The 20856-nt window shown below is 37.7% G+C and overlaps 1 protein-coding gene across 1 annotated transcript in view; it reads right to left on the bottom strand.

Annotated features, from left to right (window-relative positions):
• Positions 1–20856, bottom strand: part of LOC126473666 (protein virilizer) — a 104789-nt gene that overhangs the window by 25344 nt on the left and 58589 nt on the right. The window contains exon 10 of the mRNA XM_050100899.1: positions 14514–14603. Within this exon, the coding sequence (XP_049956856.1) occupies positions 14514–14603 (90 nt within the window). The remainder of the gene's footprint in view (positions 1–14513; positions 14604–20856) is intronic.

Here is a 20856-nt window from a genome sequence, read left to right as displayed (position 1 = left end):
GAGAATCTGTTCGGAGGGAGAGAAAGAACAGGTAAAAATGCTGCATCGGTCCCTAATCAGTCAGTTGATCAGTGCACCTGATGATGGTAATGGGGTCTCTTGCCAAAATATAGTGCCCACTGCGTAACAACAACAACGCTATACTATTGTACATATAATATTTTTTTCCTCTGATTTTTCGATAAACTTGAGTAATTGATGTTCTGCTTTCGTCTCTTTTTTGTTTCAGGCCATTATGCTAAAGAAACTGTAAACAATTTTCGATGTGAATGTTAATGTTTATGTCAAATTTCAAGCAATATTGTAATAGAATTGAAGTGTAACAAACGTTGAATATATTGTAACATTTTTAAAATTGTAATTGTGCGTCTGGCCCATGCGTAGGCAATGTATTAGAATATGTAGAATGCAAAACCTCAGGTGAATACCCTGTCTGTAGGGGAGCGGTAAAAGGTGGATGGCAGGCGAACGCGGGAAAATGCACACGGGCACTGCACGGCATAACGGGCTCAGCAGTGGTAGTTGGAGGTGGGCATTGGTCTGAGCAACACTTTCTGGAGTGAGGAGGCTCTCCTGAAAGACGTAGTTTCATTGAGCCTCGGATATGCCGTTCCGACGCCTATACAGCATGGCAAAATCTCATAGGCACTAAATGGAAAAGTATTGCGATGCTATGAAGAAGTAAAGTGCCGATACATCAAGAGCCATTGCTGTGGATGTATGTGTGCTCCGTGCCTCGCCATCTCGCCACCCGTCAACCGCCACATCAATACGAACAGGTTGAAACTTTTAGTACTGTATTTGTGTGGACCAGTGTTACTTTTGTTCCATACTGTTCAATAACAACTTAAATTTTATCAGAACTGTCCTACCATTTAATTATCCTCACAACTAACCTAGCCAGGGTCCTTTCCAAATGTTGTGCAATCTGAGTGTCCCGAGATGAAAAATTAAAGTTTGTGTTAATAATAATTACCTGCAGACCTAGCTATGTTAGAATGATGTTTAAAGAACTTTTTTTGTTAATGAACTAATAGACGAATAACAAAGGTCTGACAAAGTTGGAAGATAATTTTGTTATTGATTTAGTAATGAAGTTTAATTATTTCAAGACAGATATAATGGTATTTAAATGAGCAGGAAATAAGATAAAAAGAGTAGTAACTCATACAGTGGAAATTTTGAGCACGCAATGATTTCAGTAATTTAATTTTTTTTATACAGTGATCATAACAGTTTCAGGGTCCCCCACCCCTTTTTTTATTCATTTGAATTCTGAAGTGTTCTAAACTGATTTGACCAGCAAGGTCAAAGCCAAAATAGGAAACCAAAATTTATCAGTGTTTTACCTTTATCAAAATTGACAGTGTGTGTGTGTGTGTGTGTGTGTGTTTCGAAAGTGCTATTTCTAGGGTAACCTATGCCCGATTTTAATCAGATAAATAGACAGTACGAAGTTTTATAGTAAACATTATAGTGTAATGTTATGTATTTATGGTTTATCCATATTAGTACAGAAAGTGAAATTATCAGTTCAGTAGATTTTCTGGATCTATAATTTACCATATTATGCAGTGTTACTACGTGTTGTTTTGCATGAACGTACATCAACTTGTACAGGGAAGAAACTCAGTTAATGCCTAATTAGGCTGGCGACCGTATTGTTAACAAATTGGTATCATCTTCTGTGTTGTTTCTTGTCCGTCCTGACGTGTAGTTGCATTTCGGACTTGCTTGACGTATCATTGTTATTACAGAGTGGATGTAAGTCTGATTTGCGTCCATTCAGGTACACGCGGTCAATATCTATACAAAAATCCTTTCTCACAAGGTGAAGCCCGTCAACTTACCATAGTACAGGCTTTAAAGAGTATCGCGTGTGCACAAAGCGCAGCGTTACAAGTGGCTCCCGGTGACAGGACATCCAGTTGTTGTCGGTCACAAATTGACGTGAATACCGAACAGCGGATGTTCAGTGGCACGAATTGCAATATTATTCAGTAAAGTAAATAGCAGTGAATGCCAAGTACGGGGGAGAGGTGTAATTTGCATTCAGTAGATGTGCCGAGCGTAGTGGAAAATGCGGCTGGCAATAGCAGGAGTTTAAGCGGCCAGATAACAGATGGCGTTAGCGGAAGACAATTGGCGTACATACAATACCACGAACATGTTAACGAACAGATTGAAATGTCGAGATTACCTTGAACAAAACAAGGAATAAAACAGGAAGTAGAGAATGACTTTGTAGATGATAGTGGGTATGTGAACGAATCCACTGAGATGTTTGATTCTCCACAGATAAAGAAAGAACCAAAAGAAAATTTTGAGGTAGGATCGGAACGCACCGATTCCGTAGAACAAAATAGTGTGAAAATTTTAAGCCCGGAACGATTTATTTGAACAATTAACCAAACAAATTGCAAGACAGAATGATCAGCTTAAAACATACGTTGACGAGCAGCTCAAAACACAGAATGATCAGTTTAAAAAACACGTTGATCAGCAGCTCAAAACGCAAAGTAATCAGCTAAAAACACAGAATGATCAGCTTAAAACACACGTTGGTCAGCTTAAAGCACAGGTCGAAGAACAAGGAATTAAAATTAGTAAACAAATAGAACAGGTAGAACAAAAAGTGGGTAATTTAAGCTCTGTAGTAAATACTATGAAATTTGAAATTGACACTATTAATAAAAATATGGATACTATGCAGGGGGAAATTGACAACATTAACAGTAGGTTTGATGTTGAAATTCTCAGCATCCAAGAGAAAGTAGAGCCTCTGGTTGAAACAAAAGTAGACGAAAAAGTTTTCGGTCTTGACACTGAGATCGTAAATGAATGTCAACACGGAATATCACAGTTGAAAAAGGCAGTTTCAAACACTGAAAGAGATTTATGCGAGAAAGTTACTGGATGTGTACAAAAGTGTAAACAAAATACTTCGAAAATTCAAGGCAAAATTTTCGATCTTGAGAGTAAAATTAAAGATAGGCCTGGTGTTGTCTATAATGACACACCACTTACGAAGCTATTGGAAGGTGAGGAACGCTTCAATCCCGCCAAGAAACATAATGGATGGCATCCGTTGGATTTCATCAAAAATTGCGAGAGGATGTTTCCTGAACACTTGTCTGGTCAGGATAAGATAAACGTAGTAATTAGCGCCTTAGCAGGTGACGCTAAGCGCTGGGGAATTAACTTGAATACCGAACAAATGACGTTCAAAGAATTTAAACAAAAGTTTACGGAAGAATATTGGTCCGAACAAAAACAGGATCATTTGTGGCGCGAGTTTATCATGGCCAAGCTTCATGATAACAGGGGCAGGAATTCTTTGAAAGATTTCTGCGAATATTGGTACCGAAAGTAGACGCATTTAAGAGGGAGAAGATCCGATTCAGAAATCGTATGGGAGCTATATAAAAAGCTTCCAGAAGATTCAAAGAGATATGTGGGAAGCAATCATCGCAGCTTCCAAGCATTTCTTGAAAGGGTCGAGGACGAAGACCATTGGCGCGAAAGTCGTGCCAACCATCAAAATTTTAGTAACAGGAATAACCGCAATAATGACGACAGAAATGACGGCGATCGGTTTCGCGTCAACGTGATACAGAGAGGAAGAAGCAGAGGAAGAGGTAGTCATCCAGGTCGCGATAGAGGGTATACCGCGCAAAATAATAACGACGCGGGAAACTGATTTCCGCGAACGTTGCGGGCCAAACGGAAGCGGACAGTATATACCGGCCCCGATTTAAGAAATGTTACCGGACTGACAGTAAAGTTATGAGACAGGTTAGAGACAGGCGGGGAACAACGCAACGTGTTGTTGCGAAACAAGCGTCAGGGGCGAGCGCTGGTGAGTCATCTTCGGCGCGCAGAGCAATACATGTTAACAGGGGAGTGGAGCATCAGAGGGCAACGGCCCAGCCTAGCAGAACAGCTGCTCAGAGAGAAGCCGCTAGCAAGACGGCAGCATTAGGTACGAACATTGCCGTTAGAGCTGGTGAATACATTAAGAGTGGTAATTCCGTGGCGAAGGAAATAGTAGATAAAACAGTGGATACACAGAGAGGTGCGGTTAGCAGTGTTAGCAATAAAGTAAAAGGCGAGAATGAATTAGCAGAAGTAACTGATTGGCGTGTGAATCGACGATCTGTACAAGGGCCTCAAGCAATGTGAGTGGGAGGATTTTAAGAAGGAATATGAGGCAAGGAGGTTAATTAGTGGAAAAGGAAATAGTAGGGACGTTGATAAGGTGACGTGGCCCAAATTTGAAGAGGAGAGAGTAAATAGCGCCGCGCAAAGTATGCGTGCTGTCGATAGGACGAAGGTTAAAGATAGGAAGGAATTGGAAGATGAAATCCTGAGCATTGACGAGGAAGTAACTTCTGTTAACGACCCACCAACAGTATGCGCTGCTACCGAAAGGCACCGTGGGGAAGGGGGCAGATAATTACCTAAAAGTAATTGAAGTCCACGAGGATTACACTAAATATGAAGTAACAGTGGATGTGAGTAAAGCCGATAATGAGGCCGTTTTGCCAAAAGAAGATACTGAGTTAAAATCAAAGCCTGATGAATATGCAGAGGAAGAACTTAGTGCCTGTCTCAGAAAAGCTTTTATGTTAGAACCTGAAAGCGATCCAGAATGGTCGATTTGGACGATAGTTCAGATAACGAATATTTCGGTACTAGTGAAAATAATGGGAATACAGCTAATTGTGATATTGTACCTACCGATGACGAAGTTTCAAAACAAAATCCAGATGTTGAGACAGAACACAGAAAAAAGGAACCACCTGACGACTCAGTGTTTATTTTGCAAAGAATTCAAGTAAGCAAAGACTTTGAGCGCCAGAAACCGAGAAAGCCACCAGATATAAATGGTTCACAGGTCAGGAACGTATCTTGGGACGATGTCACAGTCGACCAAGGTGCGTTGCGGAAAAAACAGGAAGGGGCATGATTTAGAGTCTGGGGCAGATTTATATTGGACTTTGAGAATGTCATGAACACAGTACATCATGAAACTACTGGGTTCCCACCGGAAGAAATTTTGTTAGGCAGCAGATTTAAAAGTTTAATTGAGGAAAAACTACAGTTTCCACCTTGTACAAGCTTGGGGTTGAGTCAAACGAAAGAATTAGTCAGAAAAAGGGCAAAGCAAAAAGCTGAATCTAGATCTAAAAGACATGAAAAAAAATCTGAAAGTTTCAAAATTTAAAATTGGGGATTATGTTCTTTTAAAAACCCACAAAAAATCTAGTGAACTGAACCATGAAATTTCTAAATTTAAATATATTTATAATGGACCGTATATAATACAGAACATTCCACACGATAATGCTTACTACCTGATCTACCCAAAATCCAAAAGACCTTTAAGTATAAGAAACGTTGTGGACCTGAAACTGTATGCTCCTACGAGTGAGTAACCTAAGTACAATCATAAAGCAATCTGCAGTAAATGTGCTGGATCTAATGCTGAAACTATTTTATTCCAAATGTAACAAACCTCGGTACATGTATGTATACCAATGTCAGTGTGCTAATGTACTTATGTGAGTTTCAGATTACCAAATGTACTATGAATGTAAAGATGTATGGAGAAAAGGGCTGCAAGCCAAATAAAAGATGGGACTGACAAAAATCAAAGTGGGCAGTATATGAGTCATAATATAAAGGACTGCCAAACACCAATGAGGGCAGATAAATAGTAAAAGGAGAACTGTAAGTGTGGTGCAGGAGATGTGATAAAACGATGCGAAATGGACTGCCCAAATCAATAATAGGCAGCAAAAAATATGTAGTGATTTTTCTAAATATTATTGTGTGTTTATTAGTAAATAAGGAAATGGACTGCCATTCAATGCAAGCAGCAACAAATTGTTTTATAGTGTATATAGGTGTTTGTATCTGCTTTATTGTTAAGTGTTAGTGTTCCAGGATTTGAAATTATTTCTTTGAGAAATTTAATAAAAAATGAGTAATTTGCTATTTAAATCATGTTGTGATAGGAGGTTGGACTGTGCCAAAGGCACTTAAGCAAACAATAGGTAAATGTTCTTGATATGTTAAAAAGTATAGACCTAGATAATGTGAGTGAAAGGAAGTTTGTGGTATAAACTTTTATGATGACACATTCATGCAAAGATTCAGAACCCCTGTATAAATATGAAGTTCAGTGTTCCCATCAAATTTGCACTTTCTGAAATTTACTGGAAACAGGGGCATGTGTAACAACAACAATACTGTACTATTGTACATATAATATTTTTTTCCTCTAATTTTTCGATAAACTTGAGTAATTGATGTTCTGCTTTCATCTATTTTTTTGTTTCAGGCCATTATGCTAAAGAAACTGTAAACAATTTTCGATGTGAATATTAATGTTTATGTCAAATTTCAAGCAATATTGTAATAGAATTGAAGTGTAACAAACGTTGAATCTATTGTAACATTTTTAAAATTGTAATTGTGCATCTGGTCCATGCATAGGCAATGTATTAGAATATGTAGAATGCAAAACCTCTGGTGAATACCCTGTCTGTAGGGGAGCCATAAAAGGTGGATGGCAGGCGAGCGCGGGAAAATGCACACGAGCGCTGCATGGCATAATGGACTCAGCAGTGGTAGTCGGAGGTGGGCATTGGTCTGAGCAACACTTTCTGGAGCGAGGAGGCTCTCCTGGAGGACGTAGTTTCATTGAGCCTCGGATATGCCGTTCCGACGCCTATACAGCATGGCAAAATCTCATAGGCACTACATGGAAAAGTAATGCGACGCTATGAAGAAGTAAAGTGCCGATACATCAAGAGCCATTGCTGTGGTTGTATGTGTGCTCCGTGCCTCGCCATCTCGCCACCCGTCAACCGCCACATCAATACGAACAGGTTGAAACTTTTAGTACTGTATTTGTGTGGACCAGTGTTACTTTTGTTCCATACTGTTCAATAACAACTTAAATTTTACCAGAACTGTCCTATCATTTAATTATCCTCACAACTAACCTAGCCAGGGTCCTTTCCAAATGTTGTGCAATCCGAGTGTCCCGAGATGAAAAATTAAAGTTTGTGTTAATAATAATTACCTGCAGACCTAGCTATGTTAGAATGAGGTTTAAAGAACTTTTTTTGTTAATGAACTAATAGACGAATAACAAAGGTCTGACAAAGTTGGAAGATAATTTTGATATTGATTTAGTAATGAAGTTTAATTATTTCAAGACAGATATAATGGTATTTAAATGAGCAGGAAATAAGATAAAAAGAGTAGTAACTCATACAGTGGAAATTTTGAGCACGCAATGATTTCAGTAATTTAATTTTTTTTATACAGTGATCATAACAGTTTCAGGGTCCCCCACCCCTTTTTTTATTCATTTGAATTCTGAAGTGTTCTAAACTGATTTGACCAGCAAGGTCAAAGCCAAAATAGAAACCAAAATTTATCAGTGTTTTACCTTTATCAAAATTGACAGTGTGTGTGTGTGTGTGTGTGTTTCGAAAGTGCTATTTCTAGGGTAACCTATGCCCGATTTTAATCAGATAAATAGACAGTACGAAGTTTTATAGTTAACATTATAGTGTAATGTTATGTATTTATGGTTTATCCATATTAGTACAGAAAGTGAAATTATCAGTTCAGTAGATTTTCTGGTTCTAAAATTTACCATATTATGCAGTGTTACTACATGTTGTTTTGCACGAACGTACATCAACTTGTACAGGGAAGAAACTCAGTTAATGCCTAATTAGGCTGGCGACCGTATTGTTAACAATTTGGTATCATCTTCTGTGTTGTTTCTTGTCCGTCCTGACGTGTAGTTGCATTTCGGACTTGCTTGACGTATCATTGTTATTACAGAGTGGATGTAAGTCTGATTTGCGTCCATTCAGGTACACGCGGTCAATATCTATACAAAAATCCTTTCTCACAAGGTGAAGCCCGTCAACTTACCATAGTACAGGCTTTAAAGAGTATCGCGTGTGCCCCACGCGCGCGTTACAACTGGACAACCGGCCATTCACCCATGAACTATTTCATTACTCTTCCTGTTCTAATCTGTGTAACTTTGTTCCGTTCTTTCCAACACAAAGTCCTGTATAGCATTCTTTTTTTGTTGATTCTCCCATTAGAAAGTGCATTGTACCTCTTGCCTCCTCTCATTTTTTTCATGTACCTGGACAATCATTCTCATTCTTGTTAATTACCTACTGTTTGTCTACCTCTGATTTTCTATGCCATTTCTTTCTCTGTATGCCAGATCAAATATCAGTATTTTATAATGACATCTCACCTCGTGCATACCAAAAAATAGAAAGTTTCCTTAAATTGTATTGCTATACATACTCATCAACAAAGGATTGATCTTGTACGTATGTATTGCTTCAATCAGGCAATCATCACCACCTTACAAGACACCTTTACTGAGAAAAAATACAGGTTTACATTAACTGCCCTCACAAATGCTATGGGATGGACCTCTGTTTCAAGTACAGACCTGCTACAGTGCATCAGCAGCTGATGTGCTGTGTAGTTTTATAAATTGGTTGCTTTTCAGAATTGTTTTTAAAGAACCATTTTAATTTGAATTCTTCTTTTGTTGGTCCACGTCTGTGTAAAACAATATGGGACTTTGGGTTCACCTTGATGCAAGCATTTTTTGTTTTTAATTCTGCAAATCGATTTTGGCAAAATGCCGCCACATTCAGTCAGTTTCACTATTCTTTTTGATTTATAATGATTGTATATTTCTGTATTTGTTGTGGTTTTTCAGCATGCTGCACGCCGAATTTGTTGATAGAGTTAAGTTGCCCCTAAAATCTCAGAAAAAGCATAACTTTCATTTTGACAGTAATTCAAATAATACGCCGTCTTGCTTGACAGCAAAACCACGACAAATACAGAAATATGCGGTGACTATAAAGTCAAAAGAATAAGCAAACTTACTGGAAGGTGGCAGTATTTTGCCAAAACTAGTTTGAGAAATTAAAAACAAATCTTCTGTTTATAAAATGCAGAAATGTACTTAATGTCTAGGAACAACAATACATACTTAGAACTCAGTACACTGGAGATAAGGAGAGTTTTTACAGAGTGAGATTACAAAATGGCAAAACAGCAAATGATATGTTAGTCTCTATGGAAACTAAATACTTTTACATACTTGATATTAATCTTATTGCTTTTGTAGATTTTTATCCTCAAACACTCAAATTTTAAGCTATTCTTCATCAGAAATATTCTCTTGTGTGTGTAGGGGTTCCTGGATTTTATCTTTATATTATTCATGTGCATCTTATAAGGTCAGACTGGGAGAAAAGTATTCTGAATTTCATAGTTCGCTCTTAAAAAATGAACTCAACCAGTGAATCTGTTGTTAAAACATATACTGAACCAACGAATCTTTTGTGTAACTCCTTACGCTCCTTAATCTACTTTCATGTTATGTCCACCTTACTTCTTGTCTCTATTTTCAGCTGAAGAATTTTACTGCATTACGTTTAGTGTAGTACTGACATGCTTAACTGATAATCACAAAGTCAAACAAATAATTTTTCTAAAAACTCTGAACAGAGTACCTTTAAAAATGCCGCCTCATTGTTACTTCATCCTCATTATCTGTGTGATAGGTACTGGTCCCAGTTGTTGATCTTTGCTACTGTGAAACACATCTTTTCTACTGAGCAAGTGCCCATAACTCTTATGGTACGCATTTTAGAACCCAGGTTTACTAGGCTTTTTTGCTTCACATCCCTGAATACTTTATCATTATTTTAAGCATCTGATGCACCAGCCTGTACATCTTGTTGAATTTAGTTTACTTACCCCTCATAACTCTTCATCGTGGGATATGCACAAATAAAAATAATTGGTACAATAAACACCATTCTGAACTTATGCGCCATTGTATTTGAAATGTCCCTCCTTTTTTCTTCAGGTAATACTTTAAGCACAGAGATTCACTATGGTCCAGAGCACACATTCAACTGTAACTCCCTTATCAGCAGCTGGGCAAGTCAGTTCACAAGTTGGTAGAAGGCATCAGTCAATAAGACCTTGCTAGTAAAGTAATGTGGTGTTCAGATCAAACACCAGGTTGATGACAGCTTCATCTTTTTTAACTGATATTTAAAAGAGAGGGTCTCTTCTTATATGGGGTACCGCAGGAGGAAAGTTCAATATTCAGGGCTATAACGCGAACAGTCATTTGAAGCAAAAAACTCTAATAAACATGGGCTCTAAAATTCATACCTTAAGAGGTATGAGCAATTGTTGATCTTTGCTACTGTGAAACACATCTTTTCTGCTGAGCAAGTGCCCATAGCTCTTACGGTACGCATTTTAGAACCCAGGTTTACTAGGCTTTTTGCTTCACATCCCTGAATACTGATCATTCCTCCTGGGACAAACAGTATATATTGTTTCTACATGTTTATTATTCCTCTATATTTTTTGCACCTTTATCATTTAGCTCCTGCATTGAAACAATTAGTTAGCAAATGTGGTATGCAATTTGTGGAAGTTTAGTCTCTCTGAGAAAAGACTATAGCAAATGAAACCAGCAGCAATGGGATAATGACTAATGGAGAATGTTTCAAAGTGACCCATTTTTGCAGACGACATTGCCTTATTGGACGGAAACTAAGATGGGCAATGGAAGATGCTTCTCTCAGCAATCAAAACTTTAATATCGAAATATGAAATGAAGATCAAAAGAAGTAAAGTAAAACTCATGAAGTGCACAATAGGTGGAAAAAACAATTGTGGACCTTGAAAGTGAAAGCAGGCAAAAGTGACCACCTTCAGATACCTGAGGAGTTGTATCACAGCAGACAGTAGAAGTACAATAGAAGTCACAGCTAGAATAGCCCAGGTAAAACAATCACTTATTTAGAAAAGAACACTTTGACATCAAACAGTGCACTAGGAAACAATTCTAAAAAAGCTACATTTTGACCAAATACATGTATGGGGCAAAAACTTTGATAATGAGGAAAGTGGAAAAGAAAAAAGTTGCAAGCTTTTAAGATGTGGTGTTAGAAGAAAATATTGAAGATTCCTGGGACTGACAGAGCCTCAAATAAAGAAGTGTAAAACAGAGCAGGAGAGACAAGGAACCAATGCAAAATGGTCAACACTGGAAGGACAATCACTGTTAACCTCCTACTATACCATTCATCATAGTTAACTTCTAAGATTGAAGGAATGATGGATGGAAAAAAAAAAACTGAGAGAACCAGACAGCCAGGAGTTCATGACTGAAATTAAACTAGCAGAAGATACAAGAGCATCAAAGGGCTAGCATCAAGAATACTGGAAGTACAAGTGAGCCCACCAACTTTCAGGTTGGGAAGCAAAATAAGAACAGAGTTGTTATGGGAATCATTAGTCCTCCCTCTTATTTTCTATAAGATGGAACAAATAGTACATTTCACACTGCTCTGCCCTTCACTGAACTGTCACACCATGCTTCATGAGATGTAGCTGACAGATTGTGTGCATACAGGTACTGTGTGATTGTCTGCACTTCATATGGGGTGGGGTATACATTTTATTTACCATAAACACCACTTGCCATCATCAAGCTTCTGCTTCACAGTTGTTTTTAAGAAAGGCATTCTGATATGCTGATATGTCCAAATATTCATGCGACAACGACACAGCTGCAGCATAAATTGCAAACAAAACTTATTTTCTGGATACTCTCTGCAAGATGGGAAATGATTTACATAAAACAAAAAGAAAAAAGGTGTTATTAATTGCACGTTGAGCAACGTAAATATTTAAGACTTTTTATAAAACCATTGTCACTTGCAGAATCAAATGCCTTAGACAGAACACATAAAATTAAGATTGATGATAATTTTTGTGTGGCTGATGAATTGGTAGATGGCATTTTTGGTGGAAATGCTCTTCCTGAATGCAAATGCTGAATTTTTCAGGGTCTTATTTTGTAGATATACTCAACCATTAATGAGTACATTAACTTTCAAAAACTTCTGACGAACATGTTAACAGACACATTCAAAAAACATTGGTCTCAACACATTTCACATAGAGCACACATATTCACTTGATATTACCAATAGCTCAGTTTAATTTATTTGTACTGTGTGATGGGTAGATCACATAACTAATGAGGAGGTACTGAATAGAATTGGGAGAAGAGGAGCTTGTGGCACAACTTGACTAGAAGAAGGGATCGGTTGGTAGGACATGTTCTGAGACATCGAGGGATCACCAATTTGGTATTGGAGGGCAGCGTGGAGGGTAAAAATTGTAGAGGGAGACCAAGAGACGAATACACTAGGCAGATTCAGAAGGATGTAGGCTGCAGTAGGTACTGGGAGATGAAGAAGCTTGCACAGGATAGAGTAGCATGGAGAACTGCATCAAACCAGTCTCAGGACTGAAGACCACAACAACAACATGTATTAACTTTAGATTCTCATACAATATAAATGGGAAAATAGTGGGCAATAGATGTTGTACTTGTAATGTGTAAGAAAACAATTATCAAAATAGATAAAACTTTTAGTACATTTTTCTTTACTGATGTCTTTATTACAATCTTCTAATTTTAGGAATAATTGCTGACATTTTTACTTATCCCGGTAAAACCCTAACTGGTCATTTTGAAAAATCCCTTAACAATCGCTTTATTGTGTCCTTTTTCTGAAGAAAAACCATTATTACTGCCCCCAGTATTATGAAAAGTATGGATTGCTACTCACCACATAGAGGCAGCACCGAATAAGAGATAGGCACAATGGAAAGACTACTAAATATTTAAGCTTCTGACAAAAGGCTTGTTTGGAAATAGAAAGCACACACACATTCACACAAGCACAACTCACACATACGGTCATTGTCTCTGACCACTGCGGCCTGGAATTGCGTCTGATGTGAATAGAATTCCAGGGTGGGCGGTGCAGGTAAGGAGGAGGCATGGAGTGGGGAAAGGGAGGCGTAGACGGGTAGGAGTGGGGAGGGGGGGGGGGGGAGATGTTGCTCTGCCTGTGATAGCATGCAGGGAGAGGAGAAAGGAGAGAAGTAGAGAAGAGGAAGAGACTAGTGGGTGCACTGGCGGAATGAAGGTATGTATACTGCTGGAGTGGGAGCAGTGCAAAGGGGATAAGTAGGTGGAGCGCTGGGACTAGTAAGGCTCATATCCCTGCAGTAGACCTAGATGCAAGACCTATCCCATGCATCTTCCCACCACCAATTACTCCAGTCGTGCCACAGGCCCCTCCTACCCAATCAAAGGCAGGGCTACCTGTGAAAGCAGACACATGACCTACAAATTAAGCTGCAATCACTGTGCTTCTTTCTTCATGGGCACAACCAATTAACAGCTTGTCTATTTGTGTGATCGCCACTGCCAAACTGTGGCCTAGAGATAGCTGGACCAATCAGTTGCTGAATACGCTCCCCAACATGGTATGCTTCACTTCAATGAGTGCTTCACAGCCTGGGCCATCTGGATCCTTCCTACCAACAGCAGCTTTTCTGAACTATGAAGGTGGGAACCTTCGCTACAACATATCATTCATTCCCACAAGCTGCCTATTCCCTTCCCCCCTTCCATTCCAGCACTACATATGCCTTCATTCTGTCTTTTCCCCTTTTCTACTTCTCTCCTCTCCCTGCATGTTTTTCCCACCCCTACCCTGCTACCTCTCCCCTTCCCCAACCCATGCCTCCTCCTTACCGCCACCCTGGATTGCTGCTCACGTCAGATGCAGATTCAATCTGTAGTCTGGCCAAAGAGGCCAGTGACAGTGGCCATGTATGTATGAATCACACCTGTCTCTCTCTCTCTCTCTCTCTCTCTCTCTCTCTCTCTCTCTCTCTCTCTCTCTCTCTCTCTGTGTGTGTGTGTGTGTGTGTGTGTGTGTGTGTGTGTGTGTGTGTGTGTGTGTGTGTGTGTGCGCGCATTTTATTTCTGAAGAAGGCCTTTTGGCCACAAGCTTAAATGTTTAGCAGTCTTTTCATAGTGCCTGTCTGGGGCTCAATGCTTCATGCATGCGGCAAGTAGCGATCGATTCTTTTCATAATGTTGCTGTTATTTCATCCTCGACTTTCTATTGATTCATTATTGTTGTCAGCTAATCATTCTGCTAAAAAGAACCAAACTTTTGATTAGTGTTATTTTTTTGCATAACAAACAAATATCGTACTGTATCAGTATTTCCTTTGTTGGTCAGTAAATGGTAATCAGGATTCTGCTGGTACCTCCTTGTAAAATACAAAATAATATGCCAGGAGTACAACTATAAAATTATTTACTTTTATCATTCCCTGAGTGTTGGTCCCTTTGTGCAGAATACTCTTATCAACTGTAAATGTCACAGAAATATAAATCAATACAAGTTATCACCAAGTGCAACGTAACAGACATAAATAGCAATAAAAAAATTTCAATATGGACACCAAGAACAATTTATAAGCCAGTGGGACAGGATGGATTCTTGTGTAGTATTGATAATTTATTAGGTACTTACCGTTAACGGTTGAAGTTCACATGCAAACGGGTTGAAAGTTTTAGAGCCATCATCACAGTAATCATTGAATTCATATTCCATATCTGGAAACTGAAAACACATTTAAATTAGCACAGTAATTAGTCACAATGTTTATAAAAAGTACACAATGGTTAACTTTTTTACAATATAGCAGATTTTGGAAAATATCAGAAATGACAGAAGGCAGTAAAGGATGAGCCTAATATTGGTATGTATGATGAGTGTATAGGATGACTGCAAGAGAAGGCTTTATTGGATGGTTAACATCAGTGCTAACAAAACAATACAAAGAGTTGTGACAATGGAAATGCTGGATAATGGACAAAATTGCTTGATAGTTTTTACCGAATAGTGTAGTGCATGTGTGAGATTGTTGCACTAGATCAAACATTTATGTGAAGTTATGAGCAGAATAAATGTCAGCATAGAGAATCCTACAAAATAAATTCCTATAACAAAATAGTCAAGTTCAGACAAACTGGAAACAAACGAATGGCTAACATGACAGTATACTACGGCACACTGCACCAAAGACTCAGGAGGTTTCTTGCGTTTCAAAGACAAACAAATTATTCATGTTCACTGGCCATTTTTTCCGAAGATATAATGCAAGGGTTTGTGTTACTGCAAAGAACACAAATATTAAGATGCCTGCACCAACTTTGAAAAATAATTATTCCTTTGTGTATGTGTGTGCTTGTGGGTGTTTTAATGCAAACAACAAAGTAAATGGTTCCTTTTCAGTTTTATTTTCTGTTTATTTCTAAAACTTTTATTTGGCTCTAAACTTTTGATTACTGTTTTGGTAGGATTTTAACATAATTCATAAACACATTGAAACAGTATATTTGGGTTTGTTATGTAAGTTTTAGAAAAAGTAGAGTGTGCTATACATTTGTATGTCATTAAGCTGAAGAGACAGTGGTCAATAATTTCTGAAGATCTTTAATTTTTCCTGGACACTTTTGCATAATCTGAAAGAGTTACTGGGTATGAAAAGAAGTTCTGACACAGTAGACATGTCACAGAATAAAAATAATCACTACTCTAAATTGTAATCTTGCTTCTTACTCAGACCAGAAAAATAAATTAGTACTATAGCAGAGCATATGAGGAAAGATGGAGTATAAAACCAAGTAACAGCCCATAATGCTGTTGTTTTTTCATCCTCGACTTTCTATTGTTTCATTATTGTTGTCAGCCAATCATTCTGCTAAAAAGAACCAAACTTTTGATAAGTGTTAGTTTTTTTGCATAACAAACAAATATTGTGCTGTATCAGTATTTCCTTTGTTGGTCAGTAAATGGTAATCAGGATTCAGCTGGTACCTCCTTGTAAAGTACAAAATAATATGCCAGGAGTACAACTACAAAATTATTTACTTTTATCATTTCACCTTTTTTTAAATAAAAAAAAGGCTAAAACACCATTATCTACACTGAACAAACAGCAGCAGAACTTAACATATGAGACAAACCATGACTGTTACCCACTAAATGGAGTCCATTAAAGAATGAAGTTTCTATTCAGCCACTTGTCAATCAGTCTGATGTGGAAATACAAGGCAACAAAATAAAAACTGAAGTTTTAAATTTCGTATTAAAAAAAAATCAATCATGCTGAAGCATGATACTGACGTATCATCATTTGAATGTTGCAGTGACTGCTGTATGGAGGACATAGAAAACTCAGTTAGCCAATTTTGTTGCACAATATCCTGCGAACCACGGATGAAGTGCAACAAGCAGATTCCACACGCCTGGATTTCTGGAAAGCATTTAACACAGTGGAATAATGCAGACTTTTAATGAATGTCTGAGAATATGGGATAGGTTTTCATACATGTAGGTGGCTCCAAGATTTGTGTCCTGGGTGGTGAGAGTTCATAAGAGAAGAGGGTATTGTCAGGAGTGCCCCATAAAACTATGACAGCACTGCTTTTGTTCTCGATGTACATAAACAATCTGTAATTCTTTGCTAATAATACTACAGTGCACTGTGAAGTATTGTCATTGGTTGACTTTAGGAGCATGCGGGATGACTTCGATAGAATTTTTGTTTGATGTGATAAATGACAGCTTGTGTTGCATGTGGCAAGATGTAAATAATGCAGATGAGTAGAAAAAATACTCCTTTAATGTTCGGATAGAGTATTACTGGTGTGCTGCTCGACACAGTCATGTTGATTAAACATTTGCATGTAATGTTCCAAAGTGGCATGAAATGGAACAAGTGAGGATGAATGGCTGACTTCAGTATATTGGCAGAATTCTAGGAAAATGTAAGCCATCCACAAAGGAGACTGCATACAGAACTCTTGTATGACCCACTTATGAGTACTGCTTGAGTATTTGGCACCCCAACTAGGCCGGATTAAAGAACGACATTGAAACAATTGAGTTGTGCTGCTAAATTTGTTACCAGGAAATAATGCCCTGTGAAATCAAATGTGAATTCCTGAAGGGGAGACTATACTTTTTTGTGAAACACCATTGAGAAAGTTTAGAGCACTGTTATTTTAGGCAGACTGCAAAACAATTCTATTGCCATCAAGTCTCGTGTAAGAACTGTGAAGACAAGGTAAGAGCAATCAAGGCTCGTATGGAAGCACACAGATGGTCATTTTTCCCGCATTCCATCTGTGAGTGGAATAGGAAAGGGAATGACTAGCAGTGGTGCAAGGTTTGTGGAGTATGTATGCACACATAGTTAATAGAATAATGTAAACATGGACATAACTTAGTTCTCATATGGTGGACATAGAGGAGTTATGAGCACAGTTTAAACAGATGTTTAACATAAATGGCTCTTCTCTACAGCCAACCTTAAATGTTCGTCCCATTCCATGTCGCTTTGGAACGTCAACATTACACCTAGATATTTAATCAAATTGACTATGTCAAGCTGCATACCACCAATACTGTGTATGAACATACTAATCTGTATTAACTTACATTTTTTTGCATTTAGAGTAAGCTGCCATTCACTACACCAAATCGAAATTTTGCCCAAGTCATCCTGTATCCTCCTATAGTTATCAACCAATGACACTTTCCCATACTCTACAGAGTCACAAGCAAATAGCTGCAGATTGCTGCTCACTCTAACTGGTAGATCATTATGTGTGTAGAAAACAGGAGTGCTGTAACACTTCCCTGGTGCATTTCTGATGATATATTTTTTTCTGATGAACACTCACCACCCAGGACAACATACTGGATTCTTCAACTTTTATAGTCCTGTCTTCCTCAGTTGCGTGTAATATTACGGTATATTAATAATTTTTACTTATGGACCGTCTGACAGCAACTGAATAAAACACAATTTTAGTGCCATACGCGTTTCGCCTTTATTTTATGCAAGGCATCGTCAATGGCCTGGAATATGTACATATGTTAGCTATTTTATTTACATTTTTGTCATTGTGCCTATAGGTTATAAACAGTTCTGGTGGTTGGTATTTCCTACTAAGTAGTAATGTTTTGAACTGTACTTACAGGTTGTGTAATATGTAGGAAATTGTCCACGCAACCTGTAAGTACAGTTCAAAACATTACTACTTAATAGGAAATACCAACCACCAGAACTGTTTATAACCTATCGCCCAATAACAAAAATGTAAATAAAATAGCTAACATATGTACATATTCCAGGCCACTGATGATGCCTTGCATAAAATAAAGGCGAAACGCGTATGGCACTAAAATTGTGTTTTATTCAGTTGCTGTCAGACGGTCCATAAGTAAAAATTATTAATATACCGTAATACTGGATTCTATTACTTAACAAGTCTTCGGGCCACTGACATTGCCGAGCACCTATTCCAGACATCCATTAACAGTCTGCAGTGTGGCACTGTGTCAAATGCTTTCCAAAAAACTAGGAATCTGGATTGTTCCTGTTGCCCTACATGCACCGTTTGCATGATATTGTGTGTGAAAAGTGCAATTTTAGTTTTGCACAGGTGATGATTTCTATATCCTTGTTGATTTTTGGATAGAAATGCAGAAAACCTATGTTAAAGATATGGGTTTGTAATTTTGTGAGTGCTTTCTTTCACATACTCCTTATATACAAGAGTTCCTGACTTTTTTTTCCATTCACTTGAGGCTTTCCACTTGGCGAGAGATTTGTAACAGATTTAAGCTAAGTAAGGGACTAGTGCTGAAGAGTACACTTTGTACAACCAAACTGGAATTCCTTCTGGACTTGGCAACTTATTTGTTTTTAACTCTTTCAGCTGCTTTTCAATGCCAGGGATGCCTGTGTCTTTGTGTTCCATAAAGGAGTTTGTGTGTACAAGTAACTAAATAAAATAGAAGCCTCCAACTCGCCTAGTGATTTTACATAGGACCAGAATTTTATAGGATTCTCTGCAATACCTTTCACTAACATACGACGGTAGAAGTTGAATGCTTAGCACATCAATTTTTTTATAGCTACGCTTTAAGACTAACTTTGGATCAGCTATAAATATATGTTCATGGCAGTGCAGTAGTTGACCTAGTTACCTCCACATTACTACTATTCTGTGACAGATTTATTGGAGCTATCTGCTGTAACACCTGCTTGGTTGATGTTTGAAGTGAATCTGTACATTTTTAAGCTTGCGTTATTATTTTACGTTGTTGATTGGGCCTGTTGTTTCGATATTTTAACAAAGAAGTTTGAACTATAATATGTGTAGCAGTTACATTATTTTTTCAAAGGTGATGATAAGTTCTTAAGTGACAGTTGTTCAGTTTGCTTATTTCCATTGACTCTACTAGTGACCTCTCACTATGAAATGGAATAAGCCAGTTTTATAGCTACAATTCATATTTCTCAGTGAATAATATGGCAACATAACCTAATTTAATTATATATTTTCTGATTAAACTTAACTATGTTCAATCTCTCTCTCTCTCTCTCTCTCTCTCTCTCTCTCTCTCTCTCTCTCTCCAACCCCCCACCCCCCAATCAATACCATTACACATTCAGAAATTCTTCTATGGAGTTATGCAATGAGGAGGAGTTATCAAGTAAACATCATCAGATATTTTAATTCCAATTTGCATCTCTATTTAAAAAAAAAAAAAAAAAAAAATTTAGTTTAGAGTAACAGTGGGTGATCAGAAGACTAGATCACACAGATTTATAAAACAATTTTAGCTTCTTTGAAAACTAAAATAAAAATTGGAATTCAGGTGATCAATGTGCTAAGAAACATGACCTTAATGGACATCTAGATAGCAGATAAAAAATGTTCACTAAAGAAAAACTGTATGAAATAAATCAGACACTTTGCTGTCATGTAACAGTTACTGATATTGCTGTAACACTGATGCATGCATGTATGGAATCTAAATTTGTGATTTCAACAGTTTAGTTCATTCATTTTATTACTGTCCACATCATTCCTAATGCTCAGATATTTTAGTAATAACTTTGTAAAGCAAAATAAGGGAGGAATGTTTTGCCACTTTTTATGTTTAGTACACCTCCATATGTATTTATATCCTCTTAACCCCCTTCCCCATCCACTCGGTCATAAATCACTAGACAACATCATGAATCTATAAAAGGATTGATGTGCAAAACATTCAACTTCCACCATAACATGTTTCTGAAAGACCTTGACAAGAATCCTAGAAAATTCTGGTCTTATGTAAAATCGCTAAGGATGTCGGAGGCTTCTATTTAGTCACTTGTGGACCAGTCTGAGGTGACAATAGAAACCATTAACAAATACTGACATTTTAAATTTTGTATTAAAAAAAAAAAAGATTCAAACAGGAATACTGTGTGGACACACTACCATTTGACAACTGCACAAACTCCCACATGGAACACAAAGACACAGGCATCCCTGGTGTTGAAAAGTCATTGAAAGAATTGAAAACAGGTAAGTATCCATGTCCAGAAGGAATCTCAGTCTGTTTATACAGACAGTACTCTTTGGTTTTAGCCTCTTACTTAGCTTGTTTCTGTCACGAGTCTCTCACCTGGTAGACAGTTGCAAGTGACTGAAAAAAATGTAGATGATTCTTGTATATAAGAAGTATGTGAAAGAAAGCACTTGCAAAATTACAAACTCATATCTTCAATATAGGTTTTCTGCAGAGTTCTTGAGTATAATCTAAGTTCACATACAATAAATTTCCTTGACACAAATAAACACAGATATAGAAATCATTGCCTGTGCAAAACTCAACTTGCCTTTTCCTCACATTTGATCTTGATCCCTCTTCCTCAACCATTTAAGTATATTCTCGCATCCTGAACCACAGTATTTGCCCACTGTATATGTATGCCCCCTTCATCCCTCCCCCCTTCCATATT

Source organism: Schistocerca serialis, chromosome 4 (assembly GCF_023864345.2).
Source record: "Schistocerca serialis cubense isolate TAMUIC-IGC-003099 chromosome 4, iqSchSeri2.2, whole genome shotgun sequence".
In the NCBI taxonomy this organism is placed as follows: Eukaryota; Metazoa; Arthropoda; class Insecta; order Orthoptera; family Acrididae; genus Schistocerca; species Schistocerca serialis.
This window is presented reverse-complemented; position numbering and strand designations above follow the sequence as displayed.